This window comes from Watersipora subatra, chromosome 11, assembly GCF_963576615.1.
Source record: "Watersipora subatra chromosome 11, tzWatSuba1.1, whole genome shotgun sequence".
In the NCBI taxonomy this organism is placed as follows: Eukaryota; Metazoa; Bryozoa; class Gymnolaemata; order Cheilostomatida; family Watersiporidae; genus Watersipora; species Watersipora subatra.
Genome location: NC_088718.1, coordinates 42,020,423 through 42,033,603, shown reverse-complemented (window position 1 = coordinate 42,033,603; position 13,181 = coordinate 42,020,423). Strand labels below are relative to the sequence as shown.

The 13,181-nt window shown below is 34.6% G+C and overlaps 1 protein-coding gene across 1 annotated transcript; it reads right to left on the bottom strand.

The window, feature by feature from the left end:
- Positions 1–3,588: 3,588 nt before the first annotated feature.
- On the bottom strand, positions 3,589–7,088 carry LOC137408079 (uncharacterized). The gene is made up of 5 exons (XM_068094472.1): positions 7,061–7,088; positions 6,296–6,510; positions 5,750–5,918; positions 5,051–5,232; positions 3,589–4,143 (listed from the first exon to the last, which is right to left on the bottom strand). The coding sequence occupies exons 2-5, from the start codon at positions 6,497–6,499 to the stop codon at positions 3,589–3,591; spliced, it is 1,110 nt and encodes a 369-aa protein (XP_067950573.1). The 5' UTR covers positions 6,500–6,510; positions 7,061–7,088.
- Between the last annotated feature and the right edge of the window lie 6,093 nt (positions 7,089–13,181).

The window sequence follows — 13,181 nt, the reverse complement described above, 5'->3', positions numbered from 1 at the left end:
AGATCTGCGTAAAACTACTAGCCACGGACCATTTATACTCGATACGCGTTCTAATTGGTCGATTGGACTCATATTAGTCTGGATAATCCGTTTAAACATTGACATTCTCCCAGCGCATCCTTGAAGGGGCTTTTTGAGGTGACGTCTCGTCATAATCCAGCTGGCGATTCATCATTTATTTGAAGCCAAGCCAACAGCTCATGGAGATAGGTCATAATTATTGCAATTGATTGCAAAATGATGACTTTGTATTTTCTATTAAAAGGTTTATAAAAATAGGAGATGATATGAATGAAAAAGATGGATGAGGTTGCTGAGGAATTTGATGACTGCCAGAACTGGCAACTAGGAATGTTCATGATTTATTAGTGATTCACTTGAACAAACTGGAATATTATCCTATATTCATGCTGATTTTTATTCTAAGGTGTACATTTCACATAATCTGTTTTACCCTAATGCTTACACTTGTATACAAACTGTTTTCGTATAATGTGTACATTGTACGTCGGCTGTTTTACCATAAAACATATATTGTACATAAACTGTTTTACAAAAATATGTACACTGTATATAAGCTAAGCTGTTTTACCGTAATTCTTACTGCTTAAATGAGCTGTTTCACCATAGTGTGTACATTGTACATATTCTGTTTCAACATAATTTGTACATTGTACATATTTTACTGCATCATAATGCATACATTGTATATGAGCTCTTTTATTGTAATGCAGAATATGTAGATTATTGCACCATGCTGGGTAAATTGTGTATCCGTTGGTTTGCCCTTAGGTGTGCATTAAAAGAATTGCTTTCACTTTAGGGGCATGTGTTGTAAGCAAAAAAATTGTTTTGTTTAAATTCATACTTTCTACAAATATTTGAATCACTATAGTGTACAGTTTACAAATTTTGTTCGGTTGTAAACTGTACCACGCATCAGAGTGACTTCACTTGACAGTATAAAGTATTCTCACGATAAGCTATACCTCGTACAGAACTTGTACAACATAGCAGTGTACACTGTATTGATGATTTTGATCCAAAACATTAATTTATCTCAAAGTGTAGTCTACATTATACAGAGCTTATCATATTTCAAAATTTACATTGCTTGACACTCTATTGAAAGCTGGTATACAATTTTCATTGAAATGCTGAATTATGTTGCAGTATTTAAAGGTACCTGAAGACAGTAAAAACGAAACAATTCCTTTCGATAAAAATAGCAATAAATAGAAAGCAACTATTTATCATAATTATCATAAAACACTAAACAAATATTTTTATTAACAAGTTGTTTTTTGTGCGACTCTTGTAATTTTGTCATAGTTTTAACATCGCTATCAATTTCAGTTAAAGGTAACTTTAGTTGAGCTACCATTTGCTTCTATTAATAAATTACAGTAGGTTCAATCTGCATGTGTTTTCGACTATATTGTGTTGTATCATTATAATCTTAAAACTACTAACTGTACAAAGATGAAATTTTATTACAAGCTTTATTTTCTAACTTATCTCCAGAAATATGTCAAAGATTGAATATACAATATATACTATAATGTCCTATTCGTTATTTTTATTATTTAAAGGCGTGAGTTAGATGATGAATGAGAGCTCATGTGTCTTTTGAAGGAAAAATATGATGACAACTTTTTAGTGCTGACTTCATAAATAAACCAACGATCGCTTGACGTCTTCTTGAATTTTCACAGTTTACATGAAAAGATAACTCCTTATTCTTTGAACCAAATATTTTAAAAATCTGTACAAATTCAAATTTTTTTTTAGTGAGTGGAGGATGAGAATGAACGACTTTCTTTGTTAAACAACAACTGCTACCGGACAAATACATGTTACAGTAAGTTTTTGTTCTTACCACATTCGGTAGACACTTCCCGGTCAAACAAATTCACAAATAAAGAAAATTAAAGTTGGCACATTGCTGAAAAGATTTGCTGCTATATTTGTGTAGACGTGTTACCTAGCAAGTAGAGTCAGATGAACACAATGCCTAAATCAATTAGGGAAACTAAACTATCTTACAAGTATCTAATCACTTATGAAAGAGGTCAAAAATGATGACTCTACAATGACGGGCAGTAATATTACCCAAGAGAAAACAACTGCGAAGATAAGCAGCTGTTCTTACTCAGCGGTTTATGACCTGGTGAGATTTAATCAGCTTAACTATTTTGTCCAATCAGCACGGACCCCACCCTTTGTCCTACCGCGCCTTGCACAGGGCTACACGAGAATCATCTGAGGAATACGTGTGGAGGAGATGAAATAGGATTATCTGAGTAGTTGAAAACATCGAGTTCCTTACTGATTTATGTGCGGCCTGTCAGACATTAGTTTTATTTTTTCAATATCTGGCTCGGGTGAGTTCATTTACAAAAAGAGTGTTTTATGGGACACGGTATGTTAGACAGGATGAAGGGTGGCGCACACGTGTGTCTTGTTGTAACAGTCGGTTGTGCCTTTTGATATATTGGAAATGACACTCATCTGCACTAGATCACCATTCCTAATAAAACTCATTTAGATGTCAAGCTATGCATTTACTACAATTACATTAACTTCCCAGCAAGGGGATGGTAGGCTAGAAAGGTTATTCGTGTAAAAAAGTGCTAGGTTAGGCTCTAAAGATGTGTTTATGTTCCTAGAAACTAGACATACAAGCCCATTCTGTTGCTAGTACAACTAAAGTTTACTTGTTATGGTTGCACCCTTTGTTTTTCTACAATAATTCACAGAGTTATTGCTTATAAGAATGCCGGCTATTGTTGCTGGTAAAACAGATGCTACTGTCTATATTGACAAAAAATTCTTCGTAGATGCTGCCTATGCATGCTGCCATGTAGCATAGACAATAAATTCAATATGTTGATATCTTTAAATAGATCTTTTTCATCTAATTGGCTAACTTTGTGGCACTAGGAACATTTAAAATTTTTAAAAATGATTATTCAAATTTGAAACACTAATCAAAAGAACTTGATGTGTAGCTTATTTGGTGAATATGCAACCAGTGCTGTTGTGGACAGCTTGATGTATACATTGATGAGTTTTACTGCTTCATTTTGCTGACCTAGTTTGTAATTTTAGTTTTAGGGCAAAAAATGTATTTAAATGAGCTAATCGTTATTCAACTAGGCCTATTTGTTTTGAACTTGGTACAATATACAGCACAAGAACAATAGAACATAATATGCAAACATCATAAGACTACAACTTAATATGTCAAATATTATTTTGCTGCTGTCTTATAGCAGAAATGTGCATGCTGACTCTCAGAGCTTTAGTTTCCTTCTTCCTTATTCTAAAAACTCAATAATAAAGTAAATTTGTTTATATTTATTGAGCGTTTATTATAAGAAAACATTAAACCAGTTCATCATTCTCCGAAAACTAACAAATCTAACAAAATACTGATTTTAAACAACTGCACCTTCTAAAGGTTCATGCACAGTTATATAAGCTTGTGTAATAAATAAAATGATACAGTGAGGAATCCAGGTCAGCTAGAGACCCATCATGACCTCCGATTCTTCTACTAAAAATGATAATCAGGAGAGTTTGCTTTTAAAATTTTCCACCCTTCTTTGAACCTCCATTCCCACCTAGAAATCCACCTTGGCCACCAAATCCTCCATTTCCAAATCCACCTCCATTGAATCCACCTCCGATTCCATTTCCAAATCCACCCCCATTAAATCCACCTCCGATTCCGTTTCCGCTTCCAAATCCGCCTCCGTTGAATCCACCTCCAATTCCGCTGCCAAATCCACCTCTATTGAATCCACCACCAATTCCGTTGCCAAATCCCCCTCCGTTAAATCCACCTCCAATTTGGCCGCCAAATCCACCCCCATTAAATCCACCTCCGATTCCATTGCCGAATCCACCCCCGAATCCACCCCCGACTCCATTGCCGAATCCACCCCCACCGCCATTGAGACCACCAAAGCCATTTCCAAATTGTCCGCCACCAAACCCAATGCTGCCAGACCCTCCAGAGTTGCCAAAAGCGCCGTCATTCACTCCAAATGCTGATTGGCCAATATTTCCAGCATTCAGGAAACCATTGTTCTGTTTGTTGATGCCTTCCTTAGCCTGCAGCTGACCTTGATTGGCAGCCTGTAAATAATAAAAAGAAATGTAATAGAAAAACGCAAATGACAAAAAACAAGCTTGGATTACTTATTTTTTAGAATTAATTGTTTTGTGATTTCTAGTAACCATAAAGGAACAAAAGATACAAAATTCTGAACATAATTTGATTAGATTGTAAGCTTTTGCTAATGGTAAGCCTGAATATTTCATATAATCCGCATATATGACAACAACAACCTCTAACTTATTAATATCTCCTTTGATTCAAAATCAGCTGCTCTCCTTTTGGTTCCATTTTCGATTTCAAGTTATTTAAAGCAGTTTTATATTGAAGATATACACTACAATTATATACTTTTCCTGCAACTAAAACATACCATTTAGCATGGAAAAAAATGACAACAGCGATGAAAATTCGAATTTTTGTCCTATTATCTTATCGTTGATTAGTGGAAAAATGCAATCATGGTTTTTTGATATAACAGAAAACAGGATGTGAAAGATAAACTCAGTAATAACATGATGCTCAAAAAGAAAACTGCCAAAGACCAGACTAAGCCAAACTTTTAGAAAAAATTGTGGAAGGTATTTTCTTTTGGTTGACCAAAATCTCAAAGATAACTAGAAACCATGCTAAGCTATTGTTGAAATCTCGCTGCCATCTCTATAGACCAAGAACATAAGTTAACAAACTCTACAGAGCTTTGGCGTCCATAATAGAACATTATCATGCCAGACTAAAGACGTTTACACAGACCAGACTAAGCTACTTACACATTACTAGTGACTACCAGAGAAAGACGTTTAACAACACAACTTGTTCTTCAACTCTACCTTTTCTTACTTCAAAAAAACAAAAAAAACCTTATTAAAATTATTGAACTATTAAAGTATTGAATTATTTAGAAACGGCTTCTATAGACAAACTTACAGCTGCACTCAGTTGGTTTTGGTCAGCGGCTGCTGCATCTACGAAGGCCTCCTTATTGGCAGCGCTTGCTCCTGCAAAACCCTCATTGGCAGCTACTTTAGTGCCTAAGTTGAATTTGTCACCGCTGCTTTTGGAGATGGCAGCATCTTCGCTTAAGAACTGCTCATCAATCACAGAAAGACCTGGAATACAAAGATTTTTACCCAATAAAACAGCTTTTGAAGACCAGCTGACGAGTTGACTCTAACAAATCTATTCATGCTGAAAGGCAGAACAAATTAATCAGAATTAATCATGTCACTTCACAATCTTTGGAGTTATGCCAAGCTGATTAGGATTTCTATGAGACAACTGACATAAGATACCAGTTCAATTAACTTAAGTTCTGTCTGGTTAAGCTATGCCAGAAGATTCACACTCAGCCATTTCCATACAGGCTAAAAGAATATATTTAACTACGTTTTTTGACAGCGTATCTGTAAATTGCTAGAACACTTCAAAAAGTGTATCATATAGTTTCAATTCTACCAGTAGACTAAAGGAAGACTTATGCTTACAGACTAAAGACAGCAATAAACATGAACAAAATTAACTTATAATAAAATACTTTCAAACTTTACTATTGTTTACCACAAGCTTATGTTAATTCTGAGAGTATCAAGAAAAAAGGAATTTAAAAATAACTTTTGGTAATCTTACCAAATTTGCTGCCCTTGTCGACGCTTGAAGAAGCATCTAAGTTGTCAAAGGCGCCTGCATTTTTGTAATTTTCGAATCCAAAGTTACTCTGGGCATTGACAGCGTCTTTTCCTGCAAATCTATCTGCTTCTTGAAATCGGTTGTTGTTCCCACTCAACGCATTTAGTTGCTGTAAAAATAGCATAATTTTAATATGAGACATCAAAACTACACTGTAAGTGTATGCAGTTAACTGTACATGCTATGACTGTTTTTATACAAAGCGCCAAAACTAAATACGCCAGAAACAAGATAAAAATTCTAATGTATTTTTTAATCTTGCACTGAATCATGAGTTATCCCTTGTAGGTGTACTAAACTGACAAATGTTTTTGTTTGGCAGACAATTGTCCTCTAAGCTAATTTTATCTAAGATCACATTTCTTACATGTAGAATGTTCTAGAATTAACCTATAAGAATATAACTAAGGTATCTTATTAACTGTCAGTACTGAGAAGTGTTCTAGAGCATCATTTTTTTGCTGTAGGATTAGCTCTTTGACCTACCGCCTTATCGCTGCCAGCTTTGTTTAGAGCTCCGTTTTGTGCAAAGCCATTTTGATTAGCAGCATTGATGAAGTTTTGGTTAGTGTCAAACCCTTGAGCTGCAGTCTGTCTTCCTCCACCTCCTCCTCCACCATTTTGTCTGAATCCTCCCTGACCGGCAGTTAAGCCTACTGTTATTGCTATGACTGTCACTAGACACTGCATTTTAATCTCGCCTGCAAAAAGATTAATAGTGATATAACAGCGATTTTTACAGGTTTTTTGGCTTTTTAAAGTGTAAATAGCAAACGAATACTGCCCTGTCTGCATGCCTATATTTACATCTACTGATATGTCTATACATACATGTACGTACCTAAATTTACTTTGAGCGTGTATTAAAAGTGTCTACAAGGTGACTACAAGCGAATGTATCACACAAAACTAAGATAATTTCCGAAAAAATTCTCTAACAGCTCAAAGAAAACAAAACTCACCGACATTTGCAAGTTATGTAAAAATATAGTACAGGCTGCAGGACAGCAGCACCTGATTTCACTTTGTTTGTAAGAGTTTCTAAACTTGGCTGGGATTGAACTTTGGAGCTACTGAAGCACCCAACCTAAACTTTATGATTTAAAGAATTAGGCTATCTAAAAACCTTTCTGTGCTATAGACAATTTAATGCATACACATTAAATATGTTAAAAGACATCCAATTTTTCAGTTGAGTAACGAAATAAAGAATGATATTAAATACTACTTAAAAAATAGTTTTATCCTTACCCGTGTTTATGAGACCAGCTCTAAAATCGAGGCAATGCTGTTGCTTATTGAAAGAGATGGTGATCTGAGAATTATCCGACGTTCCTCAACTATTTATACCAGATAAGAAAACAAAGACGCCGGTTCTACTGTTATTGAATGTTATTTAATTAGACCCTATCTTCTATTCAGATATCATCAAAGGGTATCAATATTTTTTCGTCATGCAGTAAGATCATTAGACTTGACCTACTTTTAAAATGCTCTTCAATAACCAATCCGTTACGTTAGTAGGTCAAATGTTCCTACTTCAGAAGATAAAACTGTGCATATATTAGAAGATGGAAGTGCATGACAGGGTTCATCATTGTTTTATTATTAATGCGCATTTAAGCTGAAAATCCCATCTTGTCAGTATCGTTAGTTTCAAGATAATCCAGTGCAATTCTAGCAACCCTCAACCGTCAATCTACAGTAAGTCGTTTCTAATATTAAACAAAGTTAAGCCTTTTTCCTAAATCCAGCAAAATGATGGATATACCAGCGTGGTATTGGTGCGGTGTACCTCCGATGCCATTGAATGACTGTGGATACATTCCAACCTGTGACACTAACAAAGAATATACAGTTTTGATTTATTTTCTGATTGAGTAATAAACCGGAAAAAGATTGCAGCCCATGATAGTTAACTTGATAAAGTTACCTAGTTCAACATTCTTCTTGCCATTAGTAGAGTTCAAAATAAATGAAAGAATTGGGTTCGTCATTTAAAGATGAACTTTCCCAAAATTTTATCATTTGTAATTGTTTTTGACGTTTGATGTGATCTGACTGCCAGGATATTTCAAAATTTTTCGAAAACAAAAAAAAACCTTATCACTTGAAACTTGTTAAAACGTTCAAAAGAAACACACATGCAAAATGACCTAACTAGTTGCTTTCATTGCTATGGTTGATATCGGCTATTATGTTCTAGTTGTAACGTTACGTGTCTCCATTCTGTCGGTCTCTTTGCAAATATAGACGTCATAATCACACTTTCACTTGATCTGAGTGTTTTAATCGTGATCAACTTTTATCAATTTTAATTGTGAAAAACCCTGACGGTCAGATCACCTCAAACATCACAACAATCGGTAATCTACTAAAATTTTGTGTATGCTCTTCTTTATTTAACAATATTTATTATTTATTTATTTAAAAACGTTAACAATAGTATTCTCAGATTATTAGAAAAAACTTGTCATAGAGATTTAGAGTGACAATTTTGAGTGGCAAATATAAATATGCAGATAATTGCATCAAATCGTATATCATTAAAAGTCTCATATGATAGGTTCTTTGACAAGCCTACAGTCATGTCAGCTCAGATTTAAATACATTAGGAAATAGACAGAACAAACTCCAAAAACTCTTTTTTGAAAGGACATATACACACAAATAGAGCACCTTTCCAGCGCCTCACAATGATCTCCAAACTAACAACAAATTCTAGTTCAAATTACTAGCCGTTTTAGTCAAATCTGTTTTACCTATAATATAACCAGCTTTACAAATAGAAAATTAAACACGCTGCTTGGTCTTACTGCTAAAAAATATATAGAGCTATACATGTGTATAATTTTTTTGAAACTTAGCTGATAAGCAGTGATTCTGAATCAGAACCCTTTACAAATATAAGCTAAGAAACATATAATATAGTGATAGAAATGGTAAAAATAAACCATATTTGAAGTAAGAAGTGTAATGGGTTGTTTTTTAATAAACTAATATAAAACTTAAATACTGCAGTACGCAATAAATACAAAATAGTGTTTTCAACCAAACCCAGCTGAAACCTTTAATGAAGCAGCAATCACATGGGACTCCACATGAGTCAGCATAAATGAATGAAAACTACTATCTTGGGTTAAGCTGATCTTGACTTCCGGAAGCTTGTTGTCACAGCCCCAGGTGCTCTGTATAAGCTGATGAGCTAAAGATGAAGGCTAATGGTGTTAGCTGCAACCTAGTGAGGACAGGAAGAGTTGAGCAATGACAGGTTATGCCAGGTACTCGGTGTCAGCCATGAGTGGAATTTATGGATTTGCTTTGAATAGAGTAACTACCTGGTTTCTATGCCTTCCACAACGGATGTGGAAAACCTTTGCCATGGGGAAACCAAAGAATTTGGTAACGTAGATGTAAAAGAGGCACTAGCATATAATTCAAAAAAATTTCACACTTACATCTATTATGACATTAAACTGCTTCAAGCAGTACAAACTCAGAATATTCAGAAGGCGGGCATCAAACACTCTCTTCCTAAGGTAAAAGCTTTTATTGTAACCAGCATCTGTACGCAGGTTGTCATGCTCAAAGTCAGGTGCCAAAAATCACTGTTAATCATTTTAGACTGGACCCGCTAGCTTAGAGCATATGTTTTTCATGAAAACACCAGTGATTACCCTAACACCAGCTTTGGCACCAACCCTAGACATGAATAATCATCCTTAAGAATGCTTGGGTAATAAAAACTTAGCTTCTCTGAGGCTAGTTATCTTAAAGCCAAACTAAGTGTATACTCAAAGATATCATGAGTGTTAATTCAGGTATACAGATACATATGCAGATGAATATCACATATGTATATTGAACAGAATTTTACGTGTATACTGAATAGTACATGTGCCTTAATGTATTATGATAAAAATCGGCTTGTTTTCGACCAAGCTGAAATGTTCTTAAAAGTAAATAGAATTCGACAGAAAATCCCGAATAACTGATCAATTGTTTGCATTGTCTTATGTCGGTTTATAGGTAAGCAATGCTGGTTACCTTCGTAACTGTTTATTTATGCTAGTATGCTAGTTTAGTGGGCTAGTCTAGTGCATCAGGTGTAATAACTATTTGCACAATTATTCAAGAACAGTGACTGGGCCAGTTGTTGGAGTGTTGGTCTACCATGTTGGAAGCTGGATGTTTGAATCCTGTGTGATTCATTTATAATACTTTTTCTGTGTTTTTCGACTGAACAAAAGCTAGTACTCTGGCAGTGTAGAGTGATTTGAGAGATCGTCAGGTGTGATAACTATCCACACAATTACTCTAATTGGTTCAGGAGATTGAATTCGAGCAGGAGTTCGAATCCTGCTGAGAGCACTATTTTTTCCATCCTGCTACTGTGTCTTTAGACAGGCGGATAGACAGGGCTATTATTATAGTAAAGACAAAGCTGTTGAGAAGCTTTGAAATACTATCCATTATTCAAATCTCCCCTTCCTTGTAGAGAAAACCAAATAGCATATAGTAAGTTTACTCTCTAGTCTGTCGGTAGTAAAATAAACCGTTTCTTACTAGCAGCTGGAGGGCTTCCGTGTCACCTCGTAGTTAGCAACAAACAATGTCAGTCAACCTAAGCTGTTTAGAATAGTGACCTTAAAGGTTTACTTCCACTCAACATGCCCTTTTCATAGAACCTGGGCTAATATGCCTTCTTCCTTGAACCCAAGCTAACATGCCCTCTTCTTAAAACCTGGGCTAACATGCCCTCTTTCTAGAACCTGGGCTAACATGCCTACTTCCTAGAACCCAGGCTAACATGCACTCTTCCTAAAACCTGGGCTAACTAATCTAGTGACTGAACTGGTGCTCAGGTTAATTAGACAGCTGTTCCAGTTGTTCCTGTTGTTCCGGTGGTTTCTGCACTCTCCGGTAAATTCAAACCATTTTTAAGAGGAGACACAAAATTGCATAAGTAAAATTTATAGCTCAATTTCTAATTCAGGAAGTTTATTAATTAAATGTCAGCCCTTCTTACTCACTCTTACTGATACATCTGTTAGTTGATAGTTCCCAGGCTGAGTGACCTGTCAAAGTTGAAAGTAAAGTAATGGTTATATTTTAAGTAATTTAGTCTAATAGGACTTTTTAATTGCTATTTAGACTGGGAAATTTGAAAAGAACTGACAGAATGAAAAGAGTAAGCTAAAGTCCATCAGCAACAATTGTCATATATCATACTCGTGTTAGTTAACTCTATATATTTACATAAAAAACTATATTAAATGAGTGTGCTGGATGGTATCATACACACGAGAATTGTAGCAGCATAAGAAAGGAACAATAGTGAATCCACTTGTGGCAAGTGAATATTTACTATAATAAAAGCCATGTCTGTCTGTCCATATGCTCAAAGTCATCTGCTCGGCATCATACATGAGTAGAACTATCGTATTTGGCTTTGCAAACAAGCATGCTACGATATGCATCACTCAACCTTCTTGCTAGTATAGAATAGTTGTGCAGTCGCTTATTACATCTGATGATCTCTAATGGCATACGGACTGCCAGAGTACTAGTATTAATAACAAATTAGCATAAAAATAAAATAAAGTGAAACCTCCTTCATAGTCAGTTTAGTAAATTAATGTGCCCGAAACCATTCACCGTAATGTTGAACATTCCCTAGCGACTTATGATTCTATCAACAACTTATATATAGGTCATTGTAAGTAGATACACAGTAATACTGAAAACAGAAGGACACCTGGAGCTGACACACCAGTTCATTGTACGTTTCAATTTTTTTCAATTTATTATACATTTTTTAAAAAACTGTATTGTTTAGTAATGTAGTGTTTGTTTCACAATTACATGTTCTTATAAACTGTGTTCGGAGAATTTTCAATCATTTTCCTTTTTTCTCGCAAAAATTCAAACTTAAAATTGACCCTGTTCTATACAATTGTACTTTTGTGATTGATGAGAGGATGCGATAAAATCATTGATGGAATGCAATGCAATGTGAATCCCAGCTGGCACAGACTGAAAATAATCTCATGAAAATATTGAAATAGCCGTGACAGTAACATCCTCACATGAGAATGTCAAGCATTTTGTCATTTAGCCAACAATAGATATTTAAAATCTATTTTAAGAATTTAAATGTGGCTAAAAGTCTGACAACTAAAGGAATAAGAATATGATTTGTCCGGTGCTGCTTTTCACGACTAACTTCACTCAACACCTTTGTTAAAACATTGATGAAGAGAGCAGAGAGTTCTGGAAAGTTTTAGTGTGGCCTTGACATGCAGTTTAAGGTCAGTTGGATATCCATAAGTTAAAACACCTGCTATGACAAATTTTCATTGTACTACAGATAAAAAAAGTTGGACTATATACCTATTAGTCATTCAGTTTTATTGTTTTTTTTATAGTGTATGTTTTTTACTACGCAGCTGACCAAGTTTAATAAACTAGGCAGTTACAAAAACTATTAGTATTGCAACTGAATTTGAGTTATTATGGTCATTATTTTATTTATTATTTTAAAACTTTATGTCACAATATCTATTCAATTTAATCGACCAAATTTTGGGTTTTTTATGATTCTTTTATTGCATACCGGTAATTTAAAAAAAACTTTTGTTGATGAAATTTTCGCCAGTAAGATGATAAAAAAGTTACAGAATGAAGAATACCATGCAAATTCATGATTAAAACACTTTAAAAATTACTGTTCGCATACTCTGCTGTTATTTCAACTTTCTGGAACTTTCTGGAACTTTCTGGAACTTTCTGGAACTTTCTGGAACTTTCTGGAACTTTCTGGAACAACCCTGTCAAAGTTTACTCTTTAAAAAACAACTAGATTTTATTTAGCCCGAGTTATCACTGAAGTTAGCAGAACTCACCATTCATCGTAATTTAAGTATCAATGTGTCAAAATATAATTTTAGTCAATATGGGTCCGAAAGCCTGTAAAATATGTTTGATTCTTTTAGTCTGTATCAAGCATTATGTAAGTCATGAAAGGATAAAAGCACTCAGCATATATCAGTTTCAAAGCCTCTATTACTTCAAATCTCAACTTTGCAAAGTTTCATGCCACAAAGAACTTAGACTTGCTCAAACATATTTCATATTTGATGGTTTTTAAATTTAGTTAAATTAGAAATGTTTCTTGACCTTTGTAGATGTTTTCCATATAGATAAGCATCTGGAGCCTGAGTATCACTTCTTAGGGGCAAATGTTCCTTTTGAGTAACTCTATGCCTAGTGCCATAACCGTAACATTTAATGACATATTAATTTTGTTTATCCTCTTTGAAGTATAACATAACTCAAGGTTTATTCAGCTTGCTTTGTCACAACTGGTTAA